Raw genomic sequence first — 15,858 nt, 5'->3', positions numbered from 1 at the left:
TGAATCTTAATTTGACACTGGCAATGGGATAGCATCCTTCACTGCACCTGAGACAGCAGGCCAGATTAAGAGGCCTAGCAGGCCTTGTGACAGCAAAGGGGAATGGCTGGAGGGCTCAGGAGAAATAGCCTGAGGCTACTACCCCCAGCGTCTGCCACCTGACTGCCTCATTCTGCCTAATGGTTGAACCAACCCTGTAGATATCTTACTTGCAGGGAGGTGTGTTTTGTTTTGTTTTGTTTTGTGATCCTCCATTTGCCTCCTGCAGTACATTCTACTATCTCAGGACTTTTTCCTGCATTTTACTTCATGTGTAGACCAGGCCATAATTTACCCATAATCTGAAGAGATGGATACAGAATTTTCGATAGAACCTTAGGAAAGCACAATCCACTACAAAATTCTCCAGTGAAAACCCCACTGAAACTGAATAGGCACTACACAAGAACACACCCATTCATTTCCATGGGACTTGGACCGAACTTCATGGTTTTCTTGTACAGTGGAACTGTATTCAAATGTTATTTTATTACACAGCATTCCAAACTGAAGCTCATTCCCATAATTATGCTTGTCCAGCACTCCTCCAGGGAACAAATATCATTGCTTAGAGCTGAATTTTTTTCCTTCCTACTATGTGTGAAGGGATAAACACTGGAGGAAAGAATGAGATCTTTAAAAGAGATAAGTAACAAATCATCAGATGGATCGCAAATCAGCAGCTTTGCCTTCTATTTTATACACACACCCTTCATTGCCTGCTCATATTGTCAGCCCAGCAGGACTGCCCAACTTAAGCCTTCTTGTCTCATTGGCCAATAGTCTATGTGTTACATTCCACCTTTATCAAGTGTTATCAGATTTTCTGCACTACTGATCTGCATTTCTTTTGGCCAGACTTCTACAGTAAATACAGTTAAATGTGTTTAAGTGAACTGTTGCAAACCAGCTCCATCCAACTTGCAATGGAAAAATGATAATCAAGGGGAAGAGGTGTGTTTTTCATTTCTTTCCAAATAGCATTTAGGTGTGTTGAGCCTGATAAAGTGAAGATCCTGTTTGGCGGCTACTCCACTTTCCCCAGCTGTGGCCATCTCAGAAAGTGCCTGGGAATAAGGGAGGGCCTTGCATTGCTATATATAAGCATCCAAGCTTGACAAGGTGAGGCTAGAAGGTGGCAGCAGCAGCACTGCCCATTTTAAGCAGATAGGGGAGGAGGGGAGCCCTGGGGGGAAAGAAAGGACTCTCCACTCAACATCATGCTTTGGGCACTACTGGTTCTCCTCTGCAGTATCGTGCACAGCTCAGGTAAGTCTAAAAACAAGTCTAGGAGAGATGGATGACAAGAGAACTCTTTCAGTCTTGTTCTTTTCTTAAAAGATGTCAAAACATTGGTGGACATACAGGATACAAGGACAGGAGGCAATAAAGCGTTAGAAGGTTCTATAGATAAGTTAACCAAGTCATTTTTTTTCTCTGACACTTCTTGGCTGGAATGACCAATATATATTATTAACCAAACACAATGACTGAAAGCAAGAAAGAAACCCAGTATGATTATTTTTAAGTGGTTTGAAATACAATATGTTAAAGCAAAACTGAATGATCTGATGTTTCCTTGCCTTTTGCACTATGAAATTCCTCTTGGGGCCTTCCCTGCATTTTATGACACGGTTGACTGAGCAGCCACCCTCTTCCTTGACATATAGAACCTCAGTGGAATGCATTTTCAAATCTGGGAACGGCAAAAAATACCAGCATGCAGTGGTCCTAGAGACCTGCATATTCATGCATTATCCTCTTCTAGGATGGAGCCCAACTGTATACACAGTAATTATACATTCTTTTGCATATTTCACTTGAGAGACGTTTCCACGCAAAACTATATATTCTTCAACTGTGATTGATTGACATCTTAAGCTTTCCAAGGAGATAAGAACTGTTTTGCTGGATCAGTCCAATGATCTATATAGTTCAGCATTCCAAGAGTGAGTAGCCAGATTTCTGTAGAAGCTCACAAACAGAGCATGAATCTGATGAGCCTGTTAATTGTCTTCAATCTGGTAATTATAGGTATACTGCCTCTAAAGAGGGAGGCTCTGTTTACCTCTCCTACATAATGGCTAATACACTTATACTCCACAAAGAGCTACAGACACTATACTATCTATGTGGCTTCAAAATGTATGTTTCATACACTGCCTTCATAGTTTTTGTTTCATAAAACCTTTTTGTTATTACTCAGATCAGAATCATTTGGAACTTTCAGAGAGGTTATCAGGTAAGTCTATGGACTATGCAGTCCTCTTCCTACTTACCAAATGTATATAGTTCCTTACCTAACAAACTCCATTGTGTTTCATTTTGGTCTTTTTCTTGATCGCGGCTTCTTGTTTTTCGCTCTTTTTCTTTTCCACCTGTAATTATTTGTTGTTACAATTGGTCCCAAGGCTGCCAAAATCATTTTAAGCACATAGTTTTAAGTTTCTCTTTTTAAAAACAAACATTGATTTAACTTGGTCTGAACAGTCCTAAATTTATTTCTTTTGTATTGTCTACTGAAACTAATGAACCATTTGACAATAACCACATAAGAGAACATGTCCTTGAACGATGGATTTGTAGAAGAACTCTGGAAAGAAAGAACAATTAAAGTTTTCACTTAAACTTCACAGACCAATTTGTAATCCAATTTAGCAGCACAGTCTTACACAGGTCTGTTGAATTCAATGAGAATTCAATGAGACCTACCCCCGGGGAAGAGTACATAGGATTACAACGTAAGACTATTAGTGTATCCAAGATAAGAGTCTGGTTCCAGACTGAAAACTGATTTATTTATTTTCTTAAATTTTGTAAGGCATATATATACCACTTAATAATTGGCATTTCTAAGTAGTGTTGATATATTTTGCTACGAATATATTTGCCATGATATTTGAATTGCTATGAAAGGTGCTGCTAGATATTTTTCAACCCAATATCCAATAGGAGTTTTGAATTCCAGAATACAGGGAGGGAATGTTTATCCTGCATTAGGGATTGGTGAAAAATATGATTCACTTGCATTTCAAGCCAAATATATCAAATGTACACTTTCCAAAACAGTATGAGAACTGAAACACAGCCATCCTTCAAAATTTGCACTTATTTGAATTTTGCAATGCATTTTGTCAACCAGTGTTTCCAAAGATGCATATGTTATAGGACATTGTGCATAAAAATATGAGTGAAAATAACATACAAAAATTCATTATATGGTGAGAAACTGCTTGCAAAAATGTGTACATTAGGAGAAATTAGTATTAAAATGCTGGAGAAGTTTCTTTTTTTATTATTGCAAATTTCTGCACAAATGTGAAGAACTGAACTTAAGATTGGAAAAATTAGAAAATTAGAGAACCAAAAGTGACAGATATTTCCACCCCTGTCCTGCATCTGCAGAACTGCAGTCCCAATGAACACACACACACACACACACACACACCTATTTGAGTGGGGGGGAAAATTCACATTGACTCCATGGTAACCTCTGTCCCCAGCCAAACTGCAGCTGGGTAGGCAATTTTCATGAGAATTGTAGCTTGGGAGGAAAGGATTAGGCCCCAGCTCCAGTCCTGATTGGACCTCTCAGAACTTCAATTTAAAGTAAACAAAGATACATGAAACTTCAAGTAATGTGCTTAATGTCATGTGTACTGAGGTCCAAAGATGTCCTTGTCAGATATTAGAGATTCCAAAATTTCTCCTCAAAATTCTCCTTTGTAAATAATGGTGTAAAATATTCTTCAGATCTTCCCTTCTTCTTCAAATCTTATCTGGAAATTAAGCAAATATTTTGCCTCTCTCTTTGCCACCCAATGATATTTAATTTCAGGGTTTGGTATATGACAATTGATATTTTGCATTGTTTGATAGTTGGCAGTAAGAGCTGGACAGGATTGGTAGTTGGTATTCAATAGTGACTTTCATACCTTTGTTGCTTTCGGACCTTTGTGGAACAGTGGAACATGTGCTGTACTGAAATCTGCCAAGAAACTTCTCCATGTCTGCAGCTTCAGCATTGCAAAGAATTCTGTTTCTCTTCTAATTCAGTTCACATGGAGCAGTTTTGGGCTTCACCTTGTGAATGGACAGAATGTCCTAGAAGATACCAAACATTCCCTGTGGGCATAAAGTGTAGGTGAAGATCAGATCAGATCAGGCTTCAGCTCTAACAGCGCTGACTGCTTGTTGAGGGAACATTTATTTGTAAAACTGAAATATACATTGAAAAGGATGGGCAGTATCCAACCAAGTAGTTCCGGGAGTTCAAGGCCTTTTGGCTGCACAATGGAACTTCCCCTTCCTCCTCTCCCCTCCTCTCCTCTCTTCATGCACCCCCATCAATACTGCTTCTAATACAAGCAATGAAAACAGCATGACTTATATTTGAGTGAGAGCTCAGCCCAGGTCATCTGCTCAGGTGTAGAAATAAGACAGCATTTTATTATTGTTGTTGTTATTGTTATTATATCCCACCCTTCCTCCCAGTAGGAGCCTAGGGCGGCAAACAAAAGCACTAAAACACTTTAAAATATCATAAAAACAGACTTTAAAATACATTAAAGTAAACATCTTTAAAAACTTTTTTAAGAAAAGCTTTCAAGACATCTTTTTAAAAAGGTTAAAAACATATTGTTTAAAAAAGGATTAAAAACATATTAAAAAGCAATTCCAACACAGATGCAGAGTATGATAAGGTCTCAACTTAAAATACTTGTTGAAAGAGGAAGGTCTTCAATAGGCACCGAAAAGATAACACAGATGGTGCCTGTCTAATATTTAAGGGGAGGGAATTCCACAGGGTAGGTGCTGCCACACTAAAGGTTCATTTCCTATGTTATACAGAATGGACCTCCTGATAAGATAGTATCTGTAGGAGACCCTTGCCTGCAGAGACTAGTGATCAACTGGGTATATAAGGGATAAGACGGTCTTTCAGGTATCCTGGTCCCAAGCTGTATAGGGCTTTGTACACCAAAACTAGAACCTTGAACTTGGCCTGGTACCAAATGGGCAGCCAGTGCAGTTCTTTCAGCAGTGGGATGACATGCTGGCAATACCCTGTCCCAGTGAGAAATCTCGCCATCGCATTTTGCACCAGCTGCAGCTTCCATACCAACCTCAAGGGCAGCTCCGAATAGTGCACACCACAGTAATCCAGCCTGGAGATTACCAGTGTGTGGACAACAGTGGTCAGGCTATCCCAGTCCAGAAACAGCTGTAGCTGTCTTGCCAGCCATGGCTGGTAAAAGCACTCCCAGCCACTGAGGTCTCCTGGGCCTCTAGCGACTAAGCTGGATCCAGGAGCACCCCAAGGCTACAGACCTGCTCTTTCAGAGGGAGAACAACCCCATCCAAAGCAGGCAACTGACCACTTATCTGAACTAAAATGAACTATGAAGCTTTTCAAGAAATCTATCTTGTGATTGTAGCTGCCTTTACAAAGAAAATATAACTGTGGTTGTTTTCTGGACCCTTGACATTTTGTCAGGCACAAGCTAATGTCAAATATATTAAAATTTCATGCAAGAGAGGAGAAGGAAGAGAGAGGGAGGCAGGCGGGAGACAGCCACCAGCATTTAGGCAGGAGGAGTTAGGAGCAGTGAGAGAGGCTGTGGGCAGCAGTAGCAATGCTGACCCTGGACTTAGTGGTGTGCCACTCACTCCAAGTCACCACAGGGGAGCTTGGAGAACCCAAACAATGGCAGACACACCTGCTGCTAGGGAAGGGAAAAGATTCATAAGAACTGAGAAATGGAGAATACACAGAGAGAAACAGAATGGGACAAGAAGATCCATTATGCCAGGGTTTATCTCTGTGTCACAGGGTTTGCCTTTATTTGCATGGCAAGTGGCCAGCTTGGAGGTCTCGATTCTTGCTCCTCCCATCCCCTGGCCTCTGGTTTAAATAGCTACATAAATGTGCATACCAGGCACGTGGCAGGCTGCTGTGAGGTGCCACTAAAACTTTAAATTGCTTTACATTTAGTTTCCGCTAATACAATAATTAAAAAAGCAGATAATTGCAAGTATGAACTAAAATTAAACATATAGCCATTAGGGATGTAAGGAGGCATTGTTTTTTCCATTCTGCCCTGCATTCATTGCGCTGTTTCCGTTCTGCTGCAATTCATCTTCCAGCAAAAACTACATTATTCGTCTCACTATCCACTGTAGCAAGACTAAGTAACTTACATAATTAATTATATAAAGTGCAAATCATTGTCATTGTATTTTCCCACCCCATTCATTTCAGTTCTAAGGAAACACAATGCAAATAGGGGGAAATGTAATCAATTTGCAGACTGAAAGCAGCAACAACAGTGAATACTGCTCGTACTCACTGGATTGATTTCCATTCTGGGCATGGGACAAATAAGCGAACATTAGCAATTTTAGTTCCCATTCTGGTTTTATTGGACTTCTCCTACCTGCCATCACTAAACCCTTTATTCCAAGCATCATTTTTTTCCTTGGGGAAAGTTTCAGAGATTACTTCAGGTGCAGACTTTCAAAAATAGCAATTGTTACCAGAAGTCTTGCTCCATGTCCTTCAGGGGCATGGTTGGTTGGGACACAGAATGGGACTTTTCCAGTAGTGGCACCAAGGCTGTGGAATGCCCCTCCTCTGGAGGTTTAGCCTTTAGATGAATAGTCCATACATTCTGATTTTGCCAGGCTTTTGGATGGTTTTATCTTTGCACTCTACTGCTACAAATGGTTTTGCAGGGCCAGACCTACCATTAACCAGATTAAGACTACTGCTTCAGGCAGCTGATTTTGAATATCATGGAAGAGCAGCACGTTATTATTCATTTATTACTGTTGTATTTTACTCCCAGAAAATGAGAAGTGTTATAGGATTTTCTGCCTCAGATGCCAAAATAATTTGGCTGACTTTGGGTACTATTCACTAATAGGCAAAAAACCTTGTGGTTTAAGAACATGCCAATAGCCAACAGATATTTCTGTCTAAACAGCAGGGAAATTGGGCAGCTTTAGTGAATGCATCAAGGGAGCAGGAGACCTAACCTCCTCTCTGAGATATTGTACTGCCCTACAAATTTGTAAAAATGCAAACCCAGTTTGGGTTGGTCTTTTGCAGTCCAATCCACTTACTGTGTAGCTTGGAAGAATTTGGTAACATGTGCCTCTGAGCATATAGTGACCGGTGAGTTCAATGGGATTCAATCCTGTGTAATCATGCTTAGGATAGATGAAACTGACATGGGGAGGGGCAGGGAGGGGGGAAGGGGAGGGGTAAGGAGTAGAGGGAGGGAGGGGAGGAGATTGGGTGGGTGGGCATTGGGCAGAGGGAAAACCCCTTTACTTTCCAAAAGAAAAACATTGTTAACAGTATTGTTGCGCGCCACCGCAATCTCTGAGCAGTGAGATTTCCAGAGGTCCCTGAGCTTACCCTGGGTTTAGTTTCCTTGGGAGAAGGTCAGTGGAGACTGTGGTGTTTTGATGAAATATGGTTTGTTTATTTACACACATTCTAACCTGAGCTTAGGATGGAGGGGTTCAAAGCATCAGCAGTCCAATATCCAGTTTTCCATTAGTGTTACAGGAGGCATCCTAAAGCCATGGTGCAGAGAGCCAATCTCTCTGCCTGCTTCCAATTCCCAGCCTTTCTCAGACACAACTGAAAACACACGTGTCTCTCCTTGGTCCCGGGGGGGGTGCTCTCCCATTTCAATGACAAAAGAGTTTCCCTGGCCCATTCACCAGTTGATGGGCACCTGATAGACTCATTAACCCACCTGGCCACTCTATTAGATTAACAAAAGAAACTCATCTGACCAGCAGAGAGGGTTCCTCAGCCCCCAGGTGCAAGTCTCCAAATCAGAGGCTGGAAGGGGACTCATAGGAATTATCCATCTCAACCCCCCAAACTCACAACACTAATATTATTATTATTATTCTACAGAAGACATATGTAGTCTCCCACTCAAATTTAAATCAAATCTGCCCCTGGCCACATCCACACCAGACATTTATTCCACTTTAAGTAGCCATGGCTTCCCCCCAAAAATCCTGGGAAACATAGTTTGTGAAGGGTGCTGAGAGTTGTTAGGAGATGCCCTATTCCCCTCACAGAGCTACAGTCACAGAATTCTCTGGGGAGAGGGGCTGACTGTTAAACCACTCTGGCCACTGGAGCTCTTTCAGGGTAATAGGAGTCTCCTCTCAGCACCCTTCACAAACTATACTTCCCATGATTCTTTGGGGGAAGCCATGACTGTCTCACGTGAAATCAAAGTCTGGTGTGGGTGTGGCCCCCTGATTAGCCAAGCCAAACAGCTGTGAGTCTGGCTTTTAGAATACTGACAGTTGGTTCTTACTGAGCATGCCTGCGCTATCATAGACTTCAGCGTTAAACTTCTTAAATTAATTAAAATTCAGCCATGCTTTTTTAAAAAACAAACTGCAGAAGATGAAGGTCAGAGTATGGGGCAAGGTCAGTAGTAGGATTACAAGTACTCTGTGAACATGGTTGATTTTTAATTACTTTCAACAAATTATGAGACCACTGATAGAAAAAAAAAAGTCCAATAGGGGTCTGGATTATTTTAAAACAAAGTATTCTTTGAATCTGGATTCTCTCTGAGTGTTTTGAGTATTGCCATGAAAATTTAGAGGGTTGTTAAGCAAGTGCTTCTGAGTTCAGGACTATAAGTTTTGTAAGGTTTTGTTTTGAAATGAGCTTATGGGAAGCAGCAGAATGGCATGAGGGTTTTTTCAGTTGAACATGATGGAATGTGAAAAATGCTGGATATAGTATACAGCCATGACAGTAGCTGTATAATACACTTTCACTTGGTCAAGGGAGAATCTGGTCACTGCTTGCCTTAAGCAGCTAAATGTTTTGGGTTGGCGCTGGCTTGTAGTGTTCTGGTTTTGAACTCTCAGGGTTTTTTTGTGCTTTATTGTGATATTATTATAATTTTATTGTATGTATTTGTATATTTATGTTGCAAGCCACCTTGGGGACATGGATATCTAAAATCATAGATCATAGCACAGTAGAGTTGGAAGGAGCCTATAAGGCCATTAAGTCCAACCCCCTGCTCAATGCAGGAATCCAAATTAAAGCAAACCCAACAGGTGGCTGTCCAGCTGCCTTTTGAATGTCTGCAGTGTTGGAGAGCCCACCACAGTCCTATAGCCTGGGTGGGGCACCACATTTCTAGGTGGGGCATTGCAGGGGGAGAGGTGTATAACACTAGTCAATCCCCCCAGACTGGTGGAGAGGATGTGAGGACCAGGCCAGGGGAAAGGAAAGAAAGTGACCTCCTCTCTCACTCCTCCATCCTGAGAGTGTGTTCACTTACATGAATGAAATTCAATCTGTTCAATTGTCTCACCCTTTTTTGAGAGATCCTGAGGCATACCAGACTCAAAAAGCTTGTCTTTGTCTATTAGGGTTGCCAGGCTCAGGGCCTGAGACTGATCCTGTATCTTTAGGAGAAGAGAAAGTCAGCCAAGTGCAGGTGTTCTTGCAACACTGTAATGAGAAAAACCACAAGGTAGAATCGTCCCTTCCCCCTCCACAACTTTTAAAGATACAGAAGAGTGCTTGGTTGCCAGGCCCGACCTCCAAGAGGTCTTCTGTATCTTTAAAAGTTGTGCAGTGGGAAGGGAGAAGTCCACTTTGTGGTTTTTCCCATTACAGTGTTGGAAGAACACTTGCACTTGGCTGACTTTCTCTTCTCCTAAAGATACAGGATCAGTCTCAGGGCCTAAACCTGGCAACCCTATTGTCTATAGCTACAATCTTCTTTCCCTTGTGGTCTGCCTCTGTGGTCTGATTCTTCATGAACTTAACTACTTTGGTAATGACAGTGAGCTTCTGAGCTTGGCTTTGATGCTGCATCAGGTATCTCAGTTTTAGATTCCACTTGAAAAACCAACTTGTCCATACTACAAGTTTAGGGAAAGATAGAGAGAAAAATACTATAGGGTGTGCTTGTTTACTCCTCCTTGAGAATCCTTCTTTCTAGTCTTGTGCCTGACCTTTAGATTTCCCTTCCTGTTGGACAATCAAGGGAAAACATTTTAACTGGCTGCTATGTTAAGGACTAACTAAGCAATTGGAAACTAATTATGGAAAGCAATTGGCATATTGTTTTTACTGGTTGCTAGGTTGATTTTTCTGTCCAGAAAACCTGAAAAGGCCTCATGCTGAGCTGCACATAATGGGAAAACCAAAAATTGAGCCTGAATTATAGCCTAGGTGTCCAACCAGCCAGCTAGCTAACTATTGTACACAGCAATATTTCTATTCCACTAGGGTTGTTTTCATCCTTTGCCATCAAGTAGTAAAGAAAAAGAAGAAAAACAGCCTCTATGATTATGAGTATAGTGAGTGTTTTAAAAGAGTAAAGGGTAGCCATTTTTTTCAGATCACTTTAAGTTATCTCTTTATTTCATCCTTTAGCAATAAGCACCCAATCCTGCTCTAGTCTTTATAATAACTGCAGAATAAACTCTTACTTCTTACTGCAGGCAAACAAACATTTATTTATAAATATATTTGTATACCACTATTTTGTTAAAAACATCTAAGTGTTTTTACAACAAGCTAAAACAAACAAATAGCCATATGATAAAAACATTAAAAATACAATAAAAATAAAGGTCACCTGTTGCAAAAAGGCATCTTCTTAATTGCCTGCATAAGCCTGGCAGAACAGAAAGATTTTCAGCAGGTGTTTAAAAGTTAAAACAGAAGATGCCTGCTGAACCTCTGTTGGCAGAGTGTTCCAGAGAACTGGGCCCATGGCACTGAAGGCTCGATTTCATGTTGATGTTGAATGAGCCTCACCAACTTGGGGGAAAATCAGAGCTGCTTCTGCAGATGATCTCAGTGATCAAGATGGGATATAAGGGTTCAGGTGGTTTCTAAGATACCCTGCACCTAAGTTGTTCGGGGCTTTGTAAATTAATACAAGGACCTTGAACCTGGCTCAGTAGTGGACCGGCAGCCAGTGCATATGTTTTAAAAGTGGTGTTGCATGTTGTCAGCCATGTGTTCCTATCAGCAGTCTAGCTGCCACATTTTGCACCAGCTGCAGCTTCCAAACCAGGGCCAAGGGCAGCCCCACATAGAGTGCATTGCAGTAATCCAACCTCGAGGATACCAACACATGGACGATAGAGGTCAGGCTATGATGATGAACCAGACAAAGCTGGTAAAAGGCAATGGTAAACCACCACTGAATACCGCTTACCATGAAAACCCTGTTCATAGGATCGCCATAAGTTGGTATCGAAGGCAGTCCATTTCCATTTTTAGACATAGAGGATACTTGGGCCTCTAGTGACAAAGATGAATCTAGAAGTACCTCTAGGCTATGGACCTGGTCCTTCAGAGAGAGCACAACCCCATCCAGAACAGGTAACTTACCTATCTTCCAGACATAGGAACCACCTACCCAATCACCCTCCATCTTCCCAGGATTCAAGCACATTTTATTGGTACTCATCCAGTCCACTATAGCATTCAGACACTGATCACAGACTCTCCTGATTCAGATGTTATGGAGAAATAGAGCTGTGTGTCATCAGCATACTGCTGACATCTTACTCCAAAACTCCTAATGACCACTCCCAATGACTTCATATAGATGTCAAATAGCACTGGGAAGAGAGTAATACCCTGCGAAACCCCATAGTACAAATGCCAGGGGGCCAAGGAACACTCATCCAGTGTTATTCCCTGGATGTGACCCTGAAGGTAAGAGCAGAACCAAGCAACTTTGTCCTTCAAGTGTTTAGCCAGCCGGTTACAGCTGGACACCATGCGTTCCAGAGATCCACCCCCAGTCAGGAGTGACCAATCTTGAGACCACATGGAACAACTCAGCTGGGTGGCTCCTCAAGTACACAATGGAGACAGCAAATTAGGATCTCTGTGCTGCCCCCAGCGCCATGTGTAGGCCCAATTATGAGCCTGAACACTTGCTCAGTAGGGTCTGGAACGAGAACTATCCCACTTATTGCTGGCTGGGCAGAGAACACAAATGAAAATGAAAATGAAAAGCAGAGCAAAGGAAAGTCCAAGGGGTGGAGTCTAATTCTAGCCCATAATACAAAGTTTTAATATTTAATTCTTCAAGGGTCATGTTACTATACTGGCTGCTTTTTCAGGATCACTTAAGTAATTATAGGATGATTGTGAAAATGAAAAACCTGCCCTCAGTCAGGGAAAGTCTTGAGTGAAGAGACTTTGGGGGGCTCTTCTGGATGAGGCTTTGGTTGTGTGTTTGCCTTGCCTTATTCGCTATTTTTTTTCCAGAGGGTTCTGTTCTTAAATTGCTCCTGTTCTTAAAACAAGCTCTCAATCTTTAAATGGATGTTGTCATTGTCTGTCAAATCACAAATTAGAAAGACAATTCCCCCCCCCCAATTCCTAGGGGCGGGGCAAAGCATTGCTCAGGATGGAGTGCTTCCATATCCCCCCCTCAGCTACAGGCCTGGTCCAACACCTCCCTAGATGCTCAGCTGGGCTGACAGGTGCTGAATAGCAAGTGGATGCCACAGAGCTTTCCTCCACTCCCTGTCCTGTTCCCCATGTTTTGGATTGGGCTGTAAAATATACAATAAAACAATTACATTAAACCTTTAAAACACACATATTTAAAATAAAACAAGCCCATTTAAAGGTATAGCAATTAAAACAGTTAAAAGTTAAAAGAACAATTAAAACTGTTGGATCAAGAAGTTCAAGTGCAAGGGAATGCTTGCCTAAACAAGTGTCTCTTCAAAAGCTGGCAGAATGTCAATACAGATGGAGCCTCTAGTATTTCAGCATGGAGGACATTCCACAACACTAGTATCACCAGTGAAAAAACCTGCCTCCATGTTACCACAAGCCAATAGTCATCAGGCTATGGCAAAACTAGCCAGGTGCCATTTTCTGACCTTAATGCTTTTATTACCAAGCAAGGGAAGGGAATATGCTTTTTCAGGTAACCTGGTCCAAAGTTTTTTAGGATTTTATATGTAAGTAGCAGGACCTTAAAACTAGCTCAGTGGCTAATAGGCAGCCAGTGTAGATCCCTTAGCACTGGTGTGATATATGCCTGGTAAAAGGTACCACTCACCACTCAGGCCACAGCATTGTGAACCAGCTGCATCCTCCAGACCACCTGAAATGGAAGCCCTACATAGAGTGCACTGCAAACAGAGTCCAAACATGAGGTTATCAATGTAAATGTCACAATGGCCAAATTATACCTGTCCAGAAAAGGGTGCAGTTGACAGACCAGATGAAGCTGGTGAAAGGTACTCTACAGAGGGCAAAGATGGTTCCAAGAGTACCCCTAAGCTGTGTACCTATTCCTTCAGAGGGCGTGCAACCCAACTAGGATAGGCAAACTCCCCAACTCTCTCTCTTTTAGCCGAATTCAGCTTCACTCTTTTGGGCCTCATCCACTCCACACCTTTACCCAAGCACTTTTTCAGTTTATACATAGCCTCTCCTAATTCAGATTTAATAGAAAAGTAGAGCTGGGCATCATCAGCATACTGGTGATGACACTTTGCCCCAAACTTCTTAATGATTGCTCCCAATGGCTTCATAGTGGTAGCAGCAGACCTCTACAGTGTTGACGTGTTGGCGTTGTTGCGTGAAACAGCATACATTACGTTGGAGTTAAGTTGAGCAAGAAACTTCTTCAGAGCATTAGAGCATGTTAAGAGTCTTTATTAAGACATTATGGCCAAAGGCTTAAGAGTAAATACATGTAGAGTTTCTTCAGTCACCCCCCCCCCCCTGGTACCTCTCTCTCCAAAGGTAAACACAGAAGACAACCTCTCAGTTCAGAGGCAATACACAGAAGACACAGCTTAACACAGATAGCTGCTAGAACTTTTCCCAGTCTATCGCGATGGTTACCATAGCAACGGCCTTGGCAGTCCATTCCCAGACTGGGCAAAGACATAACTCCCCCTAGTTACAGTTTTTCAGACTTGATGGAAAACAGACTCAGTGACAGTGCGGTTCAATGGTCAACAATCCCCCCTTTTTTCCCATCATGTCTGTAACTCAATACAACAATAACAACAATACATTTCTCCAATACATCTTGCAATACAGTTCCAAATTACATCTCAGTACATTACAGTACATTTCAGAACATCTCTGTACATTTAGCTAGAACTTTATTCAATCAAATTTCAACTCATTCCAAGCCTTGTCACCAGTTTGCCAAATTTCTCCTCACACAAAGGCTTGGTCATTATGTCAGCCACCATGTTGTTAGTGTCACAAAATGTCAGGTTAACGAACCCCTGCTGCACACAATCCCTTACGTGAAAGTATCTGACACTAATATGTTTTGTTCTTTTGGTATGAGCTTCTGATGTGGCTATCTTGATGCAGGTCTGATTGTCTTCATATACAGTAATCGGAAATTGCATATCAATGCCTATCTCCTGCATGAGCATTGCGAACCATTGTAGCTCATTACAGGCCTGTGATAGAGCCACATACTCTGCTTCTGCACTTGAGGTTGCTACCACATTTTGTTTCTTGCTGCTCCAGTCAATGCATGACCCGTGCCACATCACAACTATGCCAGAGGTTGACTTACGACTGCTCAGTTCCCCTGCATGATCTGCATCCACAAAACATTCAAGACCTCCTGTCTTTGCTCCTGACAAATCCAGACTCTTTGTCTTCGTGCCTTTCAGATTTACGTCAAGATCTGGTTTAAATGTTTGCGCTTGTGTTTCTGGACACCAAGCTCTGAAATATGCATTCTCTTGTGTTCTAGGTGCACGTTTGCCACGTCTCTTACCCTGTGGCTTGTAAACTCGGCTGCGATGCACTCTTTCAGGCATCAGCCTGACTGCATTACATGAATACTGTGGCTGTGTGCTTTTAACAGCTGTCTTCTTACAGCTCTGACCGTCATTCTCTTTCCGCCCCATTAAACTCAAGGCATCAGCACACTTCACACCCACGGTCATTCTAAACTGCCCCTGTGTCATGAAACCCTGACAGACAACTTTGCCTCTTCTCTGTACAAAACATTTTCTTCTATCAAATGTTACACAATAACCAGAATTCACCAATTTTTGAACTGATAAAATATTATGAGCCAATTCTGGAACAAACAAACATTCTGACATTATCCCAAGTTTATTAAATCTCACCAGTCCTCGGGCTTCCACCCGTTTCTGTGATCCATCCGCAAGTTGCACAAAATCCTGCACTTCTTCTGAAGCATAAAACAAACTTCTGTCTTTAATTAATATATGGCTCGCCCCGCTGTCAACAAGCCAGTTAACAGGTCCTAAATCTTGAGACTTCTGTTTACAAACAAAGTTCACACTTCCCTGCTTCAAGCCTCCGTCCCTGGAGTTTCGCTTGACTGCACAGTCTTTTCGGAGATGCCCACGAGCCCCACAGGCATAACAAGCCTTTAACAGCTGCTGCTTGGAATCCTGTTTGCTTTCGGCTGCATCCTCCGGTTCGGCACTTTTCTCCTCCTTGCTTCTGACAGCTTCCATCAGCTTGGCTCTCTGCGCCTTCTGCCTCCGCTGCCATTCCTGGGACAAATCCTGCAATGCGTCCCACATCTGTTTAGCCGACGGCTCATCTCTCACACACATCAGTTGAGAATCCGATAGAGCCAAGATTATAAACGCCTGCGCCCTCTGATCTTTGCGCTTCCAGGCCGCGGTCAATACCGCCGGGGGTGGTCCATCTATAATGTCCCATAAATCCTCTGTTATCAGCAAAGCCTGCATCCTCAGCTTCCAGCTGCCATAATTCTTTTCCGTCAATCTTTCCATTGGCAA

The 15,858-nt window shown here is 42.2% G+C and overlaps 1 protein-coding gene across 1 annotated transcript in view; it reads left to right on the top strand.

Annotated features, from left to right (window-relative positions):
- The first annotated feature begins 1,259 nt into the window (after nucleotides 1-1,259).
- The window catches only part of MUC6 (mucin 6, oligomeric mucus/gel-forming), a 96,574-nt gene continuing 81,975 nt past the window's right edge, over nucleotides 1,260-15,858 (top strand). Inside the window, exons 1-2 of the mRNA XM_061612764.1 lie at nucleotides 1,260-1,308; nucleotides 2,246-2,281. Coding sequence (XP_061468748.1) covers nucleotides 1,260-1,308; nucleotides 2,246-2,281 — 85 coding nt within the window. The remainder of the gene's footprint in view (nucleotides 1,309-2,245; nucleotides 2,282-15,858) is intronic.

This window comes from Rhineura floridana, chromosome 2 (assembly GCF_030035675.1).
Source record: "Rhineura floridana isolate rRhiFlo1 chromosome 2, rRhiFlo1.hap2, whole genome shotgun sequence".
NCBI lineage: Eukaryota > Metazoa > Chordata > Lepidosauria > Squamata > Rhineuridae > Rhineura > Rhineura floridana.
This window is presented reverse-complemented; position numbering and strand designations above follow the sequence as displayed.